Source organism: Beta vulgaris, chromosome 1, assembly GCF_026745355.1.
Source record: "Beta vulgaris subsp. vulgaris cultivar EL10 chromosome 1, EL10.2, whole genome shotgun sequence".
Lineage (NCBI taxonomy): Eukaryota > Viridiplantae > Streptophyta > Magnoliopsida > Caryophyllales > Amaranthaceae > Beta > Beta vulgaris.
In genome coordinates this window covers 58,842,069-58,863,674 of record NC_079202.1, presented here as the reverse complement: position 1 = coordinate 58,863,674, position 21,606 = coordinate 58,842,069, and the positions used below count along the sequence as shown (strand labels likewise).

General features: G+C 35.3%; 2 protein-coding genes across 3 annotated transcripts; both read right to left on the bottom strand.

The window, feature by feature from the left end:
* Positions 1-390: 390 nt before the first annotated feature.
* On the bottom strand, positions 391-4,853 carry LOC104887726 (probable 1-acylglycerol-3-phosphate O-acyltransferase). Of its 2 annotated transcripts, XM_010672449.4 has the most exons (9): positions 4,472-4,850; positions 3,752-3,991; positions 2,911-2,957; positions 2,621-2,739; positions 2,369-2,526; positions 1,813-1,922; positions 1,644-1,743; positions 908-1,031; positions 391-765 (listed from the first exon to the last, which is right to left on the bottom strand). In XM_010672449.4, exons 1-9 carry the CDS (start codon positions 4,702-4,704, stop codon positions 640-642), a joined length of 1,257 nt encoding a protein of 418 aa, XP_010670751.2. In that variant the 5' UTR covers positions 4,705-4,850; the 3' UTR covers positions 391-639. The 2 variants fall into 2 exon arrangements, with proteins under 2 accessions (XP_010670751.2, XP_019103752.2); XM_019248207.3 differs by lacking the exon at positions 908-1,031 and having other exon boundaries at positions 4,472-4,853.
* Positions 4,854-17,459: 12,606 nt separating this feature from the next.
* On the bottom strand, positions 17,460-19,281 carry LOC104887734 (probable galacturonosyltransferase-like 1). Its single transcript, XM_010672461.4, has one exon. It carries the CDS (start codon positions 18,986-18,988, stop codon positions 17,921-17,923), a length of 1,068 nt encoding a protein of 355 aa, XP_010670763.2. The 5' UTR covers positions 18,989-19,281; the 3' UTR covers positions 17,460-17,920.
* Positions 19,282-21,606: the final 2,325 nt, after the last annotated feature.

The following is a 21,606-nucleotide window of genomic DNA, read 5'->3' as shown; positions in this document are numbered from 1 at the left end:
TACTCATACTCTGCTTTTCAAAGAATGATTTTGCCTGACAACAAAACCGAAAACACCGGCAAAACATTAGGGACGGTTTGTTATCGTTTTTCGTTTTCAATTTTCAGTTTTTTTTTGAAAATTAAAAACCGAAAATAGGAAACCAGAAAAAGTGATCTTCACTTTTTAATTATCAGTTTTAAATGTTTCTAATAAATTTAACTAATTTTTTATTCATTATTGGACATATTTCTTATGACTTTGAAAATCAAAAAAACAGAAAACTACCATAATACCGAACGAACCCTTAAATAATTAAATAATGAAGTAAAAGAATTATTACTGGAGGAACTGAACACACTTCTGAGTTCTGAGGCATGACATTTGCCATGAAAATAATTAAAGAAGGGGTGAGTAAACCATGACCTACGCATTTTTTATTATTATTCACGATAAGGCATTGAGAATAAACTATTAGATGACAGCCACCAAAGGAAAAAAAATAAGGGAGCAACAAGAGAATAATGTATGTTACATCTCCATGGCATCCCACTGTAACAGAGCAAAGAAGAAAAAAAAAAAAAAAAAAAGTATACAGGCAAGTGATGGAACTTTGGTAGTATCACATTGAAGAGATTAAGTTACAACATACAGTTTGAGCTAAGCAGAGATTAGGCCTTCTGGAAGGGACTCAATATCAGGGTTTGGTGAAATAAATCTACGGCAAGCATGAAACACAGCCGAATGGAACCCGCTTGGGTTGTCGATGAATACGAAATGCCCACCCTGCAATGGACAGAAACGCCTTGTTAAAATTTATAGAAATATTGTTGTCCGTTAACCCAGGCATGCCTACAAACATATCATTCCTTCAGTACACACACAACCCCAACCCCGCAGAAGGAGTGGGGAACAAAGAGAGACGGACCTGAGGAACCCTAATGATTTCACAGGGAACTTTCATATTCTTACGGGCTTCTTGAGCCCCTTGGTAGTTCATCCAATCTTCTTTACCATAGATAAAAGTGGTAGGTACTTTCCATTCTGATGAACTGCATAAAAACGAAAAGAAATATCAGATCATATATACTTCAATTTACAAGTCCTTTCAGTTTCAAACCAGTAAATAGAATGACTATATTCAATGACACTTGTAAATTGTTTCCATAAGAGGAAATGGAGAGGAAGGGAGGGAAACAAGTGCCCTTACTTCGAGAGGGGGTCGGGGAGGGATCCATTTTTGCTCCCTCTTTAGTTAACATTATCCTCCAAATATGGAGAGATTCGGAGGGAAAACGGAGATCCATCCTGCCCCTCCCTAGCTTTCCCCTATCCTTCCTCCTCTCTCCCTCCCCTTCCTTTCCCTTCTTCTATGTTTCTATCCAAACAAAATGATAATATGATAAGAGTATCACTTTACAAAAGGCGATTTCAACCAGAAAGGCAGGTCTAGGATGCAAAAAAACAAAAACAGTATATATCTAGCATATCTTTACTATTACTATCATTATCATAACGTCTGCACGTCAAAGAAAGTAAGAACAACCATCTCTACACTTCACAATTGTAATAGAAAAATGTTACATTTACAATTCTGTAGTAACAGATTTAAGGGAAGGATTTGGATTATAATGCACAGACGAGGATCACAGTAAGTTACCAACCTGTGTAGAAGCGGTTTCCGAGCAAATGCTCCAAATGAGAATATGTATTTTAGACACAGCTCCCCACTGCCTTTGGCTGCTAGTGTGTGGTATATATAATCTAAAATGAAATACAAGTTAGAGACTGACTTGTAAAAACTTTGTTAAAGGAGATTGTCTATAGGATTACCAGTCAATAATTTTGATTCTTCTTCGTTCAACAATTCGCCAGATGCATACGAACCAAACCTGGCACTTGTATATTTACGGACTAGATTTGGCCCCCATGGACCTAGCCCTCTGCACGATAGCACCATGTAGATTAAGAAACATTGTGGATGAACTGAAATCTGACATCAAAGATTTTGATAGTATAGATGGTTTACAACTTTATATTCACAAAACAGATGCAACAAGCATACATTCACACGGTGAGTAGATAAGTGTAGCAGGTAGAAAGGACAAATTTTCATAAATTTCCAACTGATATTGGAGTATGCATGAGAAGTAAAACACTTGCAGACTTCTTTTTTTTCAGACATTTTTTCTCAATCACTAGTCAGTCGTAAAAAATTATCACCAACAAAAGTTAAAGAGCAAGAAGAGATCATTTTTTAGATTGGCTGGACAGTTATTCTTCCATAACAGTGAGAGCATTAAATAACATAGACTTCCAAGTTCAAAATAAAGCTCTGAAGCTAGATATGAACTGAAACATCATAATGTTTACAAGAGAGCAAAATCACCTCACAATCTTTTGAGGAGTAAAGTTGGATTCCCAAAGATGGTTCAGGACAGCTCCTTTCCATGTTGCTCTAAACTCAGTCAGGCGCTCTGACATATCTGTATCTGCAGAAAAACCCGCTGATCCAACCAAAATCAAGTGCTGAACATGCTCAGGATGCTACATGAACATAAATTCGTATTCACAGTATCAGAAATCAGATTCCTAAAATCTTGCTCTGCAAACTCCACGTCGAAGATGTAAAAAAGGCTACCTTGAGAGCATATTTAGCAGCAACATAACCACCAAAAGAATGCCCAAGAAGAATGAAGCTATCGAGATTTTTGGCTTTACGCCATGCCTCGAAAGAGTCAATAAACCATGCTTCAGTTTCTGCATAGCAGAAAGACATAAAATGCATAAGAAGAAGTGCGACACCTTATAAATCTCATATCATGCCATTTTAACAAGCATCTATTGGTACCAACATGGGGACTGCATTCAGCAGTATAAGCAAATAAATTTCAATCTTCACATACCAACAAGCAAGGAAACATGGCTAACCTTCAGTGCTTTTGCATGTAAAGTCAGGCCTGCTAGATCCACCCCAACTGCAAGGCAAGAAAATAACATATTGAGCATAGAATGTAAGAAAAACTAATGCCGGTTCACGGAGACTGATCGGGTGCAGGAGGCAAACGAAACAGTCTCTTCTTCTATTCTGTCCATTTTCTTTAACATTTCCTTTTTGTTCCTTCAAGGGGAGAGGAGGAAAGGAGCTGACAGGATCTATCCTCAAGTAGGGTGCAATTTGTTCACCTAATTTGAGATTTAGAAATTTACATTTGCGAAAGCTAAGATAACTTTGAATGGGTTCCAATAAATACAATTTTGCAATTACAATGAATTCCAATAAGTTGAGATGAATCAAATTCATTTCAACAGAACGCACACTTAGACTAGGTAAATTCACATTCTACTGTTCTAGCAACTTCCTAGGTAGGTCTTCCACCCACAATATTTTATCTAAGTCTAAGAAAGGCCCACCATAAGGATTCCAATCGTTCTAAAGACATTATAGGAAGCAAGGTAGGTTTGTGATGAACAAAAGTATCTACTCTAGGAAATTAAACAAACATCTCCATACCCATCTAAGATTTATCAACACACATACAGACAAATTAAAAGAAGATTTACATAGTTTTGCGTCGTATCACTTTCATTCCAGGATCATGCCTCTGCCAGAATTTTAAATCTTTTTCATTATTCAAAATATAAAACAAAGGAAAGAACACCAAGTTAATATCACCTACTTCCCAACAATCGCAAACTACACTAGAAAGTTAGGAAATTCAATAACCAATGGTCATAATTATACAAATCCCAGAGAGATGAAAACACTTACCCAAGTTGATCAATAGCAATAACCCTAAATCGACGGGCCAGGGCATCAAAATTCCGGAAAAAGAAACCTTGAGAAGCACCATATCCATGAACCATAACAATGGTCGGGGAATCATCAACTTTGCTATCGAACGTAACCGTATTTATAAACCTGGGCTCATCACTTGCCGAACGAAACCACCTAATCTTAGAACCAGGCGGACCGGAACCTATATTCACTTGTTCTACCACAAAAGGAGTCCTAAAAATTCAACAGACAATCAAAACCCACAAGTCAAAATTTGCTCATAAAACGATTACATAACAGTATTAAATTCACAAAGTACACTCACAACTCTCTTCTTGCACATATTAAGATGCATCACACATAGTTAATCGTTATTGAATACCCTAATTATGTCATCAATAAAGATGCTGAATTATTATAGTTCAATAAAACCCTAATCAGCTATCCTGTCAACCAGTGTAACATAATTCGCTATATAACTCGCGAACACCGACCATAATTAGCTTTTTTCGGATCGCATTTTGCTGGGAGATTAGGGAATTATGTTACACTGATATCAAACCAAAAAAAAAAAAAAAGCAAAATTGAACACAATATCGTCAAATTAACAAATAAAAGCAAACAACTAAAATTTAAGACACGAAAAAAAAAAATTAGGGTTGAGAATTCGAGATAGATTAAAAGAGTAGAAAGATATAAACGAGTAAAAATTACTTGATCAAAGAAAGAAGGCGTTTCTCAGAGGCGATGATATGATCAGTAGAGGTAGGAATCCAACGGAGGAGAGAAGGCCACGTCCACTTTTTACCACCACCTGACGACGTCGTTTGAGCAGCGTTTGCGACACCAGTTGCGGTGGCGGTAGCAGCGGCGGTCGACCTTAATTCCTCCGCCATTATAATCTTCGCCTGAGAATTAAATCCACGCCACCGCCGAATTATGCTCATACGATTCGAAAAAGCGCAACTTTTTTTCTAAATCTTACGCGAATATTAGGAGAGAGAAATTTGAGAGAGAATGGAAGAAAATGAAATGGCGGTTTTTTGGTTTATTTGGGAGGTCCTGTGTTTTAGGAGGAAGTCAATCGAGTTTTTATATGTTGGGTTTGGTTGTATTTGAATATTATTCTTTATCTCGAGGAAAATGGATGGGCTACTACTCGTCTAAACGTAGGCGGTGACGTAGCTACTAGTTAGCTAGCTTCAAATTCGTGATCTACTTCCTCCGATATTTATTAGTTTATCCATTTTTTTGCACAAAAGTTTTAGGAGAAATAATATTGTAGGACATAGAAATAAAAATAAACTATTATTTTATATTAAAATTTTATGGATGTGTAATGGAAAGTTTGTGTTTCCATTCTAAAAGTAGAAACAAAATAAATGGATAAACTAATAAGAAATATCCCAAAAAAATACAGGTAAACTAATAAAAATCGGAGATAGCTAACTTCTAAATCTATCATTCTCACCTTCCTCCTAGGTTCCTCATCATGTTTTTACACATTTGTTGTGCTTGGTAAATAGAGGATTGAGCCTAGATAGAAGGTTTCGATTTGTTTTTGTACTTGATATGTATGGTTTTCTTTTGTAACTTAGATCCTGAATGAGGAGGATTTTGTACATAGATTAAAATACATAAAAATAGCGGATGTAAAGTGAGCTAAATTAAGAGAATATAAAGTTTTTTAAGACATATACTTCCTCCGTTTCTAAATAAGTGCAACATTTGCATAGTGTTTACTATTCACAGTTTAAACTTTAATTAGCTTTGGTGATTTACATTTTAGGAAAAACATAGTCATGTGGGATCTTGTTAGATTCGTCTGAATGTGAATTTTTTTGATATCAACTTTTTATAATTTTTACTTATTGATAATTGAAGATATTAATGGTTAAAATAATGCATTGGCAAATGTGAAAACAAGAAATGTTGCACTTATTTAGAAACAGAGGAAGTATTTGGTTTTAGTTTTTAATTAACATTGTGTCATCGGTAAAATAATATATGTTATAGTTTTGATTATTATAGTGTTAAATTAGGAAAGAACATATGGTATATTGATTGTTAATTGATATTCTTTTAAATTTAACTTAATGTTCAATATATTGAACCTGGTTTTCATTTTTGGTACCAGTTTTATATCCATGCGCACACGTTTTGTTATTATTTTTATGCAATTTGACCAGTGTGCAAGATCTTCTAGGAGGAAGAGTGTTCACCATTTTACATGTTGCGAATTATAAATGTTGATGTGCTGATTGGAAGAGTTATTTAGAACTATAACCCTAAGGCCTCGTTTGGTTCACATGGGAAGTAATTTCTCATGGGAATTTTCATTTCGTGGCAAATTCTTTCCCTTGTTAATTTCCTAGGAATTAGATAAAATAGTTTGGTTGACACCATAGGAAATTACTCACCGAGGGTAATGAGAAAAGGTGTAAAGAGTAATTTTGTTTCACTTCACTGTCCTAGGTATCTTCCTAGAAATTGCCAAATGTACTGCCAATGATGATCTGTCATTAGTGTACTGCAATTCTGTCCTTTTATTCTCTAGTGATTATTCCTTGTTTTGTCCTAGAGTGACTATATATGATGTAATGAGATCAAGGGAAGGAGATAGGTTTTTATGATACAAGCATCACAAAGCTGTTTTCTCTCTATCTTTTCTGGTGTTCTTCTTTTCTCTTAAACTTGAGCAAATACTAGTAACACATCTGGAAGATTGCTGGGAATTATCTAGTTCTCATGGTATCAGAGCAACCAGATGATTGTTATCAAATACTGATAAAATCATTCATCTAAAAACCTCAAAAAAAAAAAAACCTAAAAAATCTGCTCTTTCCTTCTGTCTTCTTATTCTTCTGTTCTATTCCTAAAAATTCTCTTCTTCCTCCCATAATCCAAAATCATCCTCAAACAACCTTGAATCATGTCAAGGATAACATTTACTGATATGCAAAACCCACTGTTTCTTCACCCTTCTGATGGAGCCACCTCAATACAAGTTGACAAGCTCCAAGGAGCTGCAGATTGGTCATGGAAACGGAGCATGGAGATAAACCTGTCCTCAAAGAGGAAGCTAGGCTTTGTCACTGGTGACACAGTCAAGGAACTTCAAGATGAGGTAAAATCTGAACTTTGGGAAATATGCAACAATATGGTAGTAGCTTGGATCCATAATAATGTATCACCTGCTATTAAGAAATCTATCCTTTATGTCAACTCAGCTAAGGACATATGGAAACAGCTAGAGACCAGATTTGCCTTGACAAATGGATCTAGGAAATACAAACTAAATAAAGACCTGTATGAAACCAAACAAAACAATCTCACTGTGAATGAGTATTACACTGCTCTATCTGTGATATGGGAAGAGTTAGAGTCTATGAACCTGTTACCAACAGTCAATAATCCTACTGAAGAGATGGGAAATTTATTGATAACTAAACCTACAGAGGAAGAATCTAGGCTGTTTCAATTCTTGAATGGATTGGACCCTAAATTGGAACTCATAGAAGTCAACTGCTCATGTTAAACCCACTCCACAGTTGAAACTGCATGTTCTGTTTTACAGCAAGAGGAATCAAAAGGAGGTTCTGAGAACTCCAAAACTTGAGACTGAAATGTCAGCAATGTTTACTAAAAATACGAATGAGAGAACCATGATTGTGTGCAAAGTGTGTAGTAAAAGAGGGCACAGTGCTGAGAAATGTTGGTATGCCACTGGAAATTTTCCAAAATGGCATCCCAAGCATGGAAAACAAGTGGCTGCTGGACCACAAAAGGAACAAGGTGGATTCTGGGGTGAAATGGAATACAACCAGACAAAACGCTTTAAAATGGTGGCAAATACATGTCAGGGGGAGAATGGATGTTGTTACAACAGCAAATAGAACATTGGCAAAATGTTGCAGTCATGACTGCTCAGATGAATGCTAAGGACAGAAACTGATGATGAGATTGACCAACATTTTTCAGGCATGATATCATGTTTCCATGCTACTGATACTGCAGAAGAGTGGATTGTAGACTCTGGAGCGTCTGATCACATCACATCATCAGTGAGTAAGATGAGCGATGTGGTTAAAACCCAAAACTCACCAAAAATGAAGTTGCCTACAGGAGCAACAGCTGAAATCACTCACAAAGGGAATCTGAAGCTCACAGAGGAGCTGAATTTGAAGAATGTGCTTTGTGTGCCAAAATTTAAGCACAATTTAATCTCTGTGCAGAAATTGGTTAGAGATGAAAACTGTGAGGTTCAATTCCTCCCTGAGAAATGTGTTATAAGAGATAGAAACTCACACCAAGTAAAAGGTGTGGGACATGAGAGAAGTGGCCTATATTACTTGAACACAGCACCCAGTGCCTACCTTACATCAAAAAAGAACCCTGAACTACAAAATCCTTCAACAACCTAAAACAACCAGACAGTTTGCCCTGTGGCACCACAGGTTAGGTCATGCATCCTCTCCAAACTACAACATTGATGTTGTTAAACCTCACATTCAAAACAAAAATCCTGTTTGTATAACCTGCCCTATGTCTAAATTTGTCAAACTTCCATTCCCAACTAGTTCCTCTCATGCTACTGAACCTTTTGAACTCATCCACATAGATATTTGGGGCCCTTACAGAGTATGTACTAGAGGAAAATTCAGGTATTTTTTAACCATTGTTGATGATAACACTAGGTCAACATGGATTTACTTGCTGGAGTATAAATCTCAGTCTTTGAGTACCTTGGAAGCCTTCATGAGCTATGCAAAGAATCACTTCAAGAAGAGCATAAAATTCTTGAGATCTGATAATGCTCTAGAATTCAGTGATGAATTGTAAGAGTTTTACACAACATGGAATTGTCCACCAAACATCATGTGTAAAGGCCTCAACAAAATGCAAGAGTTGAGAGGAAACATAGACACATTCTAGAAGTGTCAAGAGCCATCAGATTCCAAGCATCTTCCCTCTCATGTACTGGGAGATGTGTCATGAGTGCTGCCCACATTATAAACAGAACCCCTGTTCAAGTCCTCAACAACAAAACCCCATATGAAGCCTTACACAAGAAAAAACCCACCTATCACCATCTCAAAGTGTTAGGCTGCCTAGCCTTTGCTTGTAACCCAGATCACCATGGTGATAAGTTTCACCCCTAGGGGTGTGCCATGTGTGTTCATGGGCTATCCACCTAACAAAAGGGTACAAGCTTCTAAACTTGGTTACCAAACTCTGTTATCTCTAGAGATGTCTTGTTCATGAAGATATCTTTCCTTTCAAGATGATGCATCACAAAGTTACATGAACCCTATTCCAAACCCCAAGCCTAACAATTCTCAACCTGTTTTTGATGACAATTGGTTCATGGAAGATGAACTTGATCAACCATCTGACACCACTACTCTTACTTCACCCTCTCATCAGTCACCTTTGACAACCACACCTAGCTACACCTCTCCTAATTCATCTTCACCTAGACAGCCTTCCCCTCAACCTACACCACCTACATATGTACCCAGAAGAACCACAAGACAAATCATCAAACCATCTTGGCTACAAGACTACCAAACTCACATGTCTGAAACTAGCCTCAGTTACAACATGCCAACTCCATCCTCAGTAACTAGTGTGACAAACACTGGTGTTCATACCTCATTTCTTTGCTTTCTGACTACTCTCACAACCAATCCTGATCCTACATACTTTAAAGAAGCTGTGACCTATCCACATTGGGTAGAGGCCATGAACAGGGAATTAGATGCCTTGGAGCAGAATGATACCTGGAATGTCACTGTTTTACCACCTGGAAAAATGGCTATTGGCTGTAAATGGTTGTTTAAAACCAAGTACAAAACAGATGGAAGTGTGGAGAGGTACAAAGCTAGACTGGTAATCCTGGGGTGCAATCAAAGACATGGTGTGGATTATGCTGAAACATTTGGGTTGGATTATGCTGAAACATTTGCTCCAGTTGCAAAGATGAGCACAGTGAGAACATTGTTGGCTGTGGCTGCTATGAAGGATTGGTACACAATCCAAATGGATGTGACCAATGCCTTCTTACATGGTGATCTCAATGAGCATGTATTCATGAAACCTCCACAAGGTTACACACATCTAGGCAGCAGAGTGCAATTGAACTGTATTCCTGCCAAAGTAAGCTCACAGGTGGTATGCAAGCTTAAAAAATCATTGTATGGGCTTAAGCAAGCTCCCAGGCAGTGGTTCTCTAAACTCTCACACACACTCATGGAGTTTGGATACACTCAGTCTAGATCTGACTACAGCCTATTCACCAATACCAGTGACACAAGCATCACCTTAGTGCTGGTATATGTTGATGATCTGCTCATAGCAGGCAGTTGCCTTGAAGAGATGAAGAAACTTAAAAACATGCTCTATCAATCCTTCCATATGAAAGATCTGGGAGAGTTGAGATACTTTCTGGGGTTGGAAATTGAAAGATCTCAGGCTGGGTTCTTTGTTTCTCAGAGAAAATACACTCTGGATCTGCTGAAAGAATATCACATGATGGAGGCAAAACCCCTTCAACTACCTATGGATCCTAACCTTAAACTCACACATGATCAAGGTGATGTACTGCCATCACCAACTGAGTATCAGAGGCTGCTAGGCAAATTAATATATCTGACTATCACAAGACCAGACATAACCTTCTCTGTTCAACTTCTAAGTCAGCACATGCATCAGCCTACAACAATTCATATGCAAGCAGCAAAGAGGCTCTTAAGATACCTACTTGGGTCCTACAGTCAAGGCATTTTACTTGCTTCCACATCAGCAGCAAGATTGACAGCATATTGTGACAGTGATTGGGCAAGCTGTCCAATGTCAAGAAGATCCACCTCTGGCTATTGTATTATGCTTGGTCAATCTCCTATTTCATGGAAAGCAAAAAAACAAAGTGTGGTGGCACGATCAACAGCAGAAGCTGAGTACAGGTCCATGGCAATCACCACCTGTGAAGTAACCTGGCTAATCACTCTTCTCAAGGATCTTGGTTTGAGAAATCTACCACCTACCATACTCAAATGTGACAATGAAGCTGCTATTGCTATTGCTGCAAACCCGGTTCTACATGAGAGAACCAAGCACCTCGAAGTTGACTGTCACTACATTAGGGACAAAGTCAAGACAGGAGACATTGTCACAGAACATGTCTCTTCTGCAAATCAGCTGGCTGATATTCTCACTAAAATCCTCCCAGTCCAACAACACAAAAACCTTCTGGCCAAGCTTGGAGCTTCATCTGCAGACTCACTCCAGCTTGAGGGGGAGTAATGAGAAAAGGTGTAAAGAGTAATTTTGTTTCACTTCACTGTCCTAGGTATCTTCCTAGAAATTGCCAAATGTACTGCCAATGATGATCTGTCATTAGTGTACTGCAATTCTGTCCTTTTATTCTCTAGTGATTATTCCTTGTTTTGTCCTAGAGTGACTATATATGATGTAATGAGATCAAGGGAAGGAGATAGGTTTTTATGAATCAATACAACAGCATCACAAAGCTGTTTTCTCTCTATCTTTTCTGGTGTTCTTCTTTTCTCTTAAACTTGAGCAAATACTAGTAACACATCTGGAAGATTGCTGGGAATTATCTAGTTCTCAGAGGGGGGGCTTGGTGAGTGATTTCCTATGTTTCATGGGAAATTCTATTTCCCTTGGAATTTGTATTTCCTATGCTTCTCCCATCTCCTTCCAACCAAACACAACACCCATAATGTATTTCCTAGGAATTTGTATTTCCAAGGGAAATAGCTTCCAACTAAACTAAGGTGTTGTTTGGTTGGAAGCTATTTCCCTTGGAAATACAAATTCCTAGGAAATACATTATGGGTGTTGTGTTTGGTTGGAGGGAAATGGGAGAAGCATAGGAAATACAAATTCCAAGGGAAATAGAATTTCCCATGAAACATGGGAAATCACTCACCAAGCCCCCCCTTGGTGAGTAATTTCCTAGGAAATACAATTTCCTATGGTGTCAACCAAACAATTTTGTCTAATTCCTAGGAAATTAACAAGGGAAATAATTTTCCCATGAAATGTAAATTCCCATGGGAAATTACTTCCCATGTGAACCAAACGAGGCCTAACACTAATTGTAAAAAAAAGTGTGCAAGGGGTGGTTTGTCAAAATGGCTAGGCATGTTGAGCTTAGTTTTCAATTATGTTGAAAAATCTCCCGTTATCAATTATTTACTAAACAATAATGCAATCAACTAGTTAAATTACTAATAGAATAAAGTATGAAATATCCACGTTTTTCAAACAAAAAATGTAGGAATTAGAATCTTTTTTTGAATTACACCCATTATCTCAAGTTTTTGATCGAACTAATCCATTGACACAAATTGTTCATAGGAGAAAATTGTATTATTTGGGCCCAAAGGGATTAACAGGGCGAACTGTTAGTTTTCGGATACGAGATATCCACCCTAGTTACTACGAGTGTATTTGCCCAATTGAATCACACTTATCGTTAGAGAAGGTCAAACTTTGACATGTAGAAATATTCCCTTCTTAAATTGTGAATATGTAAATAGTCATTTTTATCAAAGATTGCATGTGCATGTTAGTTTTCACGTGTATTGTTGTATACATCTTGAGAGTTAAGGTACATTGTATTTACCTTATTTTTTTCTAACATCTAATTAATGTAATAATAGCTTATTGGAACATAACATGTATCTAATTATTCAAATAAATAGAGTTGCAATATGTGACAAGAAAAGTAGTAAAAGTGGATACATAATATTTAATTTGGGAAAAATTCTTAAATAGAGGCAAAAAATCGACGGACGACGAGTACTCGAATATTCACTATATAAAAATAGGAGAATACAAGAGCCATAAAATTTTAATTAGGGTGAGTAATAAAATAAGACTATCACTATGGCTCCGTTTGGTTAGGCGTAAAACATTTTCCTGGAAAATTGCTTTCCTCTATTTTCAATTTACATTGTTTGGTGTGTGAAGGAGTGTAAAACCATTTTCCATAGGAGTAAGATTGCTCTTCCAATGATGAAAACCATTTTCCCTTCAAATTGGATGGAAAATCATTTTCCTTCCTTTTCCTTATCTCTCTTGTACACTTCTCTCACTACCTCCTTATTTTTTCCTTTTTTTTCATCATTTTTCTTACATGGAACCAAACAACGGAAAACTAATTTTGAAATTGTGTTTTTATTGTAAATTGTTTTCCATGAAAATCATTTTACACTGAAAATGTTTTACACCCAAACAAACAGAGCCTATATGATTAACTCTCAAAGAAATAATATAAAATGAATAGTGAATTAATAATATAGGAGGATCGTTTACAAGGAAGGATATAATCATATAAAGAAATTAAAGGCTTGTATTGTATCATTGTATGTATAGCTTCTTGTGAGAAAGCCTTGGTAACCAACTGTTTGAGTCTAAAAAAGACTTAAACACTCAAAAAGTTACACAATGGTACCATTATAACCTGGTATTGGTATCAAATTCTTATCAGGATTGGTACCAAGTAACCTTACTTTGGTATCAAAATTTTCGGACAATGGTACCAATCTAACCTAGCATTGGTACCAAACAACAAGCGCGTGAAATTTTTAAGGCTTAAAATGACCAAATTGCCCCCGTTTGAGTTCCCTAAGAGACTCAAACGGTTGGTTGCCTAGACAAACTCAACTTCTTGTAGTTTATTTATAGATGCATTTAGTTGGCAACACCACTTAGCAGAAATTGATTACTAGAACAAAATTCCAGAATAGTTGAGCATGTTGACTTGTTTGTCGGCATAAAGTGAATCAAATTCACTTGAGATATCATTATCTACAGAAGTCTAGATAATTGATCTTCGACTTTAAATGTTATAGTTGGGCAGTATTATTTGTGGCACCTAACTTATATATTGGATTGGGTTACAAAATTTGGGCCATAACCCAACAGATCAAATAATACAATCACGATCAACTTCGATCATATGCATATTCGTGATATTCGTGGCCATGCATGGATGATGATATAAAACATAATTTCACACAAAAGAGATAATAAGTACAATTTATGAACAAAAAAGCTACCTCATGCACTTTACCATTTTCTTACATTTATATATATCATTATGAAAAAAAACCATATTTCCATCAACTTCCTTATATTCCATTTTTATCCTCCAAGATTTACCTCAATAAGATCAATAAGAAAATTCACTTTTTTTGTAATATTCCAAATGAAGAATCTGAGTTGAAATTCCGAGAAATAAAACAAAATATATTCGATTAATCCTTCTTAACACGGATTCATTCATTATTTAATTGAAACCTCTTCATAAACTAACCTAGTTTATCAATTTTTTCTGCTTTTAGCCCAATGAAACTTAGCTTGCTTGATACTTAATCTTAATTGTTCCCTTGCGATTTTTAAATTGTTCACATAACCTAATTTGACCATAAGTTATTATATAAGATGTTGATTTTAGCTTTATATTTTCATAATATAAACATTGTATAACTTAAATCAATTGGTAATGAAAGATATTGATAATGAAAGTTCTTTTTCTATGAGAAATAGGATGCAAACTTTAATTACATGGATAGATCCTCTTGGTAGTCAACCCGATTGGGTTAAAGGAGGGCTAGATGATTTGAGAATCGGGTAGGGAAAAGATAAGAGGATCCCTATTCCTATAGTGCCTTTTATGAGGATTAGGAATAGACATGAATTCAGGTCCCGACTCATACCCGATTGGAGCTGACCCTTCTTCGGGTCTAAAAACTGTGACCGATTGGGTCTGGGTCGGATATGGGTCTAGGTGGTAAAATTTATGTATGGGTCTGGATATCATGAATTCAGACCTATACCCAATCCAGACTCGCCCCGTGGATCCATTAACATTTTTACATATTAAATACATGTATTATAATACAAAATATATAAAGTAGTACTGTAATAAAACTTTTTACCAAGACTCAAGTCAGCTTGTTGTGGATATTTTAATTTTAAATGTTTACGAAAAAATATTTTTTTGTTTTTTATCATTTTAATAGAGTAACCAAAAAAACGGGTACAAAAATTCGCAGGTTAAAAAAATAATCGAAACTTCTAATAAGCTTGAAACCCATTACGGACTCGTTTTGAACACATGACCCGCTGGACCCATTGAATCTGGGTAAGAGTATGAATTTTCTACGCCGTCTGGGTATGGGACGGGTTGGAGTCTAAATCCAAATTTGTTGTGGGTCTGGGTCTAGTAGGATCTGCCCCATTACGGACTCGTTTTGGATCTGGGTAAGAGTATGAATTTTCTACACCGTGTGGGTATGGGACGGGTTGGAGTCTAAATCCAAATTTGTTGTGGGTCTGGGTCTAGTAGGATCTGCCCCAGACCCAACCTATGCCCATCCATAATGAGGATTAAATTCCTAACCTTAAAGTTCGAAAGTATTCACCTTTCCATTGGACCAAGCTCTGTTTGCTATTAATAATAAAAGTAATACTTTATCCGTCCCATAACATAGTGCATGTTTCTTTTTTACACGGCATCCAAGACGTAAATTTGATTTTTAATATCTTCAATTTCGTATTAATTAAAAAAAATTATTTTGAAAGTACACGTTGAGATGAATCTAACAACATCACACATGAGTATGTTTTTTTTTATATGATAACGAAAATATTTGGTCAAAGATTTTAAAGTTTGACCAACCAAAAATGAAGTAGGCACTATATGAGACGGAGAGAGTACATTGAACAAATGTCTAAGTCAAAATGGAACAATTACAAAAAAAAAAACAAAACAAATGGAGTATTAACCAATAATAATAAATAATTCTTACAGATCTTTATTATTTCTTTTAGCAAAATCTAAAATCACATTTTACTAATATAAATGAATTTCATATGAAGAAAGCATTGATTTGGCCCCAGGCTTATACATCATTCAACAATGAACAACCCAAGATACTGACTTTGCCTTTTCTTCACCAACTTAAACGGAGAGAACACAAAGAAGCAACAGCAGCCTCATACCAAATTACCAATACTACGCAACTACAACACCTTCGCAACAACCTCCAGCAATTCCGGCGAGGCAACCTTTACTTCAACCCGTCAAAACTAATGGGGGTGTTTGGTATATATATATTTTTTTATAAAAAAAACGGATTTAAAGAAGTGTTTCCATTTCCAATTGTTTGGTATGAGTTATAACTTACAAAATTATTAAAAGAGACAATCTAGTTTTAATATAAACGTAGACTTAGCCATTAAATGGATTAAATTAGTCATCGAAAGAAATCAGACTAGTTACTATTGGGCTTATTCTCTTTTTAATATTGGGATTACCATTGACTAATTTTAATTTAAAAGTAGACGGTCTCTTACAAGACAAACTTTATAACTTATAAGTAACAAATTCCGTTTTCAAAAGGTACACATTCCCCCAATTGTTACCCTTGTCAAACTAGTGGAAACAAATTACGTTTCCTTTCTCAACCATGAACTTCTCAATTGTTTCTATTCTACTATGATACCAAACAACTATTAAAAGTAACCCTTATTATTAATAATTCGGCTCATTATCCAAATTTACATTTCGTTCATAGTAATAGTACCAAACACACCCTAGGCTATTTACAGCCATTATTGACTTGAGTGCTCAATCGAAGGACAATCTAATGAAAGATTTTAGGCAGCTTTGACTTATAATTAGTTTGATTACCAAACATTTTTGGCGGCAAAGAAGATTCAATCTTTGATGGGCTGACTAAGAAGACCGAAATAGGGAGGGAATGCGGTTGACAAATTCATTTGTTTTGTTGGGCTCTTGAAATCACTTTTGAGCCCAACTTTAGGCTCAATTCAACTTTGATTTTGGACTATGTTCAATAATACCATAATTCAACATAGATTAATAGGACTGACTTTGAAAATTAATTTTAATGAGTAAATCATAACTTAACAGAAATAGTATATCATAATTAAGTATAATAAAAGTAGTTAAACCTTAATTATGCTTTGCTTAAAGATACAACATGTTACAAAAGCACATAGTCATGTGAATATTGTTTTAGATTCAATTTATGATGTACTATTCAATAATTTTTAATGATCTATCATGTTTGCAACCTAAGATAGGTATTGATGGAGACCATGTCCAGTATAAAAACAACACGTACTTTGAAATAAATGAAAGATAATAATTATATTTCCTCCGTTTCATAATACTCGATACATTTATTATTGTGAAAAGTCTCACATTATTTGATATACTTCCTTTTTGGACAATAAGCTCTATCTGGCTCTCCTCTCACATGGATCCCTTTTCTTTTCATTCTCTACCTCTCTCTAGGAGTCCGTGAATTAAGAAGTGTATCGAGTAATATGAAACGGATGAAGTATATTAATTGTAATTTTTCTTTTAGCTTCTAACCAAGCTTCAATAATATTTCAAAGAAGTTATAAATGATCATGAATGAATAAATCAAACGAACTCATTACAAGATGAAGCGAATACTAGATTGTTCCAATCAAGCTTGTTTTAAAAAGTTACTTCTTTAACAAATAAGTTGTTTACAAATATAGTAACTTATCTACACACGTAACTAAATGAAGTTAAAGAATATATTTGATGTACCATTCAACACCTTTATACTATAGTAAAATTTAAGAACGAAACAAGAACACAAAAGAATAGGATTCATAACTTTCCTTAATCTTTATTCTTTACTAAAACAAAATGACTTTTTGTACAAGTTTATTCCGTATATGTCAAGAATAAAGCATATGATAGATCTTCACATCGAAGATTTATTATCGGTACAAAATCTATAATCACTACTCGGCCCGCTACTAAAAAGAAGTTTGTAGACCGTATTATCTACCCTAATTAATTTTCCCGCTCATTGACATTTGACACAGATATAGTATATAGACTTACACAGTAGGATTCGGACGATTTTAAGTATTTTCGAGGCGATGTTTAACAAACCCCATATAGTATAGTAGTGCACTACTAATCTAGTATCTTAAAAGAAAAGAAAAAGCACAATTACAGAGAACATACACTGATACACATCATCAGATCTGACCCGACCCGACGTACCCGGCCCGTTGTATAGTGAAAATAAATTGTCGGCAGGATCCGAGGATAGATTAGTCAAGTCCAAGAGAGGGAGTTTGTAGGAGGTCATAAGGGGCCCACAAAGCATCAAGAGGACATGGCCGATTGGCGTCAAGTCGGGCCCACGGCTTCCCTTTTCCACTCCAATGTAAGAGGCTAACTGGGCCCGGATGAAGATCCCGACAAAGCCCACGGAAATTATCTCCACCAAGACCATGTTGATTCCACCGGTGATCTACTGGGACAATATTCCCAGCGAACACCAGTAGAAACGGTGGTAAGGACCCTAATAGGTAGATTCGCATTTGTTTTTGTAGTTCCATCCATTCTTCGATCCGACGAGTATAATCACCCGCACGCCAACGATTTAAATCAATAACCATAACACCCGTGTTAAAATAACACGCGTGTCTGTCCGCAAAAGTTACGGACAAAGATGGATTAGACCAAAATGTTGAAGTAAAATAAGCTGTAAAATTAGCATTACAATACTCAGGTGCAGCCAATACTTTATCATCTTGAAGATTAAAGTTGTAAAGAGTGAAAATATCATTAACAATAACAACATCAGAATCAAGATAAACAACACGAGATACGCATAAAGGAAGAAGATTAGCTAGATAAGATCGTGCGTAATTAAGAGGACAATCAAGAGCAGAACGAATAGAAGTTGAGATTAAAGCAGCAACAGATGAATCGTCAAATGGATACAGTTCAAAGTGTTTGTGAAGGTAAGGAAAAGATGAGATTATAGTTGAGTGTAACTCAGAAGAGTTTGATGTAGATGAGATGATAAAATGGAAGAATATATTTTCTGGACAAGCTGAGTGTTGTAAAACGGATAAGATTGCAGCCATTGAACCACGGATGTAAGTAAGGTCTAATGTCATAGCAACATGAACAGCTTGATCTGAACATAAAAGATTTGATTCAGAGTCGGAGTCGGATTCGGAGTCGGATTCATTTTGATCAAGTTTAGGACAGTCTGGGGAGTTGTAAAATTGTGGAGCTTCACGGAATTTTTGGGTAGCGGAGGAGAGAGAGAGGAAGAGGAAAAACAAGAGTAAGGTGAAGAGTAATGGAGGTTTTTTTATGAACATTTTTTGGTCAATGGAGAGAGAGAGGAGGGAGGTGTTAGAGGGAGGGAGAGAGGGGGGGTTATTATGATTTATGATGATGAGTTGGGGAATTTGAAATTTTAATTTGATAGAAGAGAAAGACTATACTTTATGAGTTTATGAATATTGCTTTCTAAAGTTGGAAGAGAGGAACTTTCAAAATAAAGAAAATAATAATAAAAGTTAGGGGGGTGAAAGGTTAAGGGTGATGGAGATAGATGGCCTTCTGACAGGATAGCGGAAGGTGAAGAAATGGAGGAGAGAGAAAAATGTGTTTGGTTTGGGGGGAAGGAAGCTTCAATTGAAGGATAGGAAATATAAAAAAGAATAATGAAATATTTTTTTGTTTTATATTACTCGCTGCACTTTTTAATTTACAAATTTTTAGACAACTTTTGGAGAAAAAAGAGGTACAAAGTCAAAAGAAAAGGGATCTGTGTGAAAAGAAAGAGATAGGGAGAATTTATTGCCCAAGAAAAAGATGTAAAAAGGGTTTGTTCTCCCCAACTTATTTTCAGTTCAGTTTCGCTATTGACAATACTTTTACTCTCACATATCACTCTTCATTTCAGTTCAGTTCAGTTCAATTATGTTCAGTTGTTTTATGTCGAAGAGAACAGATCCTAAGTAATGTGAATTTTCCATAATAGAAAGTATTGCAAGTATTATGAAACGGAGGAAGTACATAATTGATTATCAATTAGCATTATAGTCAGTCCGTTTACACTACGATTTTGATTTATTTAACATTCTTTTCAAAAGAACCACGCTTTTGTATTATTTTTGAATTTTTAAATTATATATTTTGTCTTGGAAAGAAGTGAGCTTTAACGAATCCACAACCAAACAAATGGACACCCCTAAATTATTCACCGACAATTATAAATTCTGTCTCCTTCTTCCCTGTTCTTAAGAACTTAAGAATACTATTTCTTTGTTGAGTCTAGTGTCAATGTGCGGGTACTGAAACTATCCAAGTACAATTTTATTACATTTGGGTTTAATACTACTATTTGTTTGGCCGGTTCACTCGAAACTTTCAAATGAGCAAAATTCGTATAATTGGAAGAATTCTAAATTAGAAAAAAAAAAAAAAAATATGCCTACGCGCATAGTAAATGCTCTCAAGTTCAAACCAAGGTCAAAAGTGATATCTTTTTATTTTCATGGAGAAACTCACTAAAATGTGTTATGTTCAATTAATCTTTTTCTAAACTAAATTTATTAGATGTGGTTTGAACGAACGAACTCATATTTCACTAATATTTACACCTGAATATATATTTGGAATTCGAATTCTCTAGAGTTTTAGTGAAACGCTACAAGGTAGAGTTGTATCTGAACCCTACATTGTAAAATCAATGGTTCATATTGATAGGAGGGGAAAATTAGGAGGTGGATTTTGATGAGAAAAAATAGGAGAAATTTTGGAAAGAGAATATATGAGCCGTTGAATTTTTATTCAATGGTTGATATTGCTCAAACTCTACCTTATAGAGTTACTAGCCTTCATATGCACGCGATGCGTGCGTTAATTTCAAAATTTGTTATCTATTAGATACTCCATTGGTACTTTATTTATGATTAAACTTAAATGTGAAAAATTCAACAGTTAGATGAATTTAGATATATTAATTCGCTAATGTTAAAAAATAAAAAGGTTGTGAGTGATTGTTAACATTAATTTTTTGTGAATGAATATTGAACAGAAAGAACAAAAATAATGAGTTGGTTTAACTGAATTAAAGAGTATCAAAGGTAGTGAATGTTCAGACTTTTCATGTGCACGTTGTGTATGCCATCTTTTTTATAAGGTATAAATATTTTGTCCATATAATTTTTGATTGAAGTATTTGATGCATATACCATTTTAAACTTGTTTTAAATGGCAAGTTTGAATGAGAATTTTTAAATGATTTGCTTTTGTAAACTTTTCATTCCATTAATTAGATCATTAAGGGTATTTTAGTCACTTCAAAAGAGGACACCACACCTCATCTCTTGGCTTATATAATAGAGATTTTACAACTTTAGAAAATCCAAACACAAATATCTGCGTGGTGAAACTTTTTAAAAAAGGTAAACTTCATTAAAAAAGATAGTTGATGCTTTTGAATTAACAAAAGTCAAGATTGTTATTATAAATTAATGCAAACTTAGAGGATTATATTAAGATAGTTGGCTTAAGTTTGGTTTATAGTATATACCTATATTAAGATAGAATAGGCTACATTAAGGATATGATTTTGAGATTGATTTTTGGAACATTCAGAAATCACAATGCTCTCTCCTCCCAAACAATTGACTATTGAAATAGAAACTTGGCAGTTTGACCATTAAATTCTAGCTAGTTCGGTAGATGGTAGTCTGGTAGGCCGTAGGCGCTGAATATTCAACTATCAAACAAACAATTAGGATTATTTGTCACATTTACATGCTAGAGTTCTTTAATATTGATCAATGTTCTTTGGAAAGTAGTTACATATACATGAAGACATATAAAGAACCATAAAATAAACGTCAACTACAAAGACCAAGATTTTGAAGTTTCTAGGAATTTGTCAATTTGATAATAGGTGAGGTGTTTTGTTGAAAAGAAA

Excerpts from the sequence above, each read along its gene's own strand:
- LOC104887726 (XM_010672449.4), bottom strand. The coding sequence starts at position 4,704 with ATGAGCATAATTCGGCGGTGGCGTGGATTTAATTCTCAGGCGAAGATT. Across the intron at positions 1,744-1,812 it reads AGAATCAAAATTATTGACTG|ATTATATATACCACACACTA; the intron begins GTAATCCTATAG and ends ATTTCATTTTAG. Across the intron at positions 766-907 it reads AAATCATTAGGGTTCCTCAG|GGTGGGCATTTCGTATTCAT; the intron begins GTCCGTCTCTCT and ends TGTCCATTGCAG.
- LOC104887734 (XM_010672461.4), bottom strand. The coding sequence starts at position 18,988 with ATGTTCATAAAAAAACCTCCATTACTCTTCACCTTACTCTTGTTTTTC.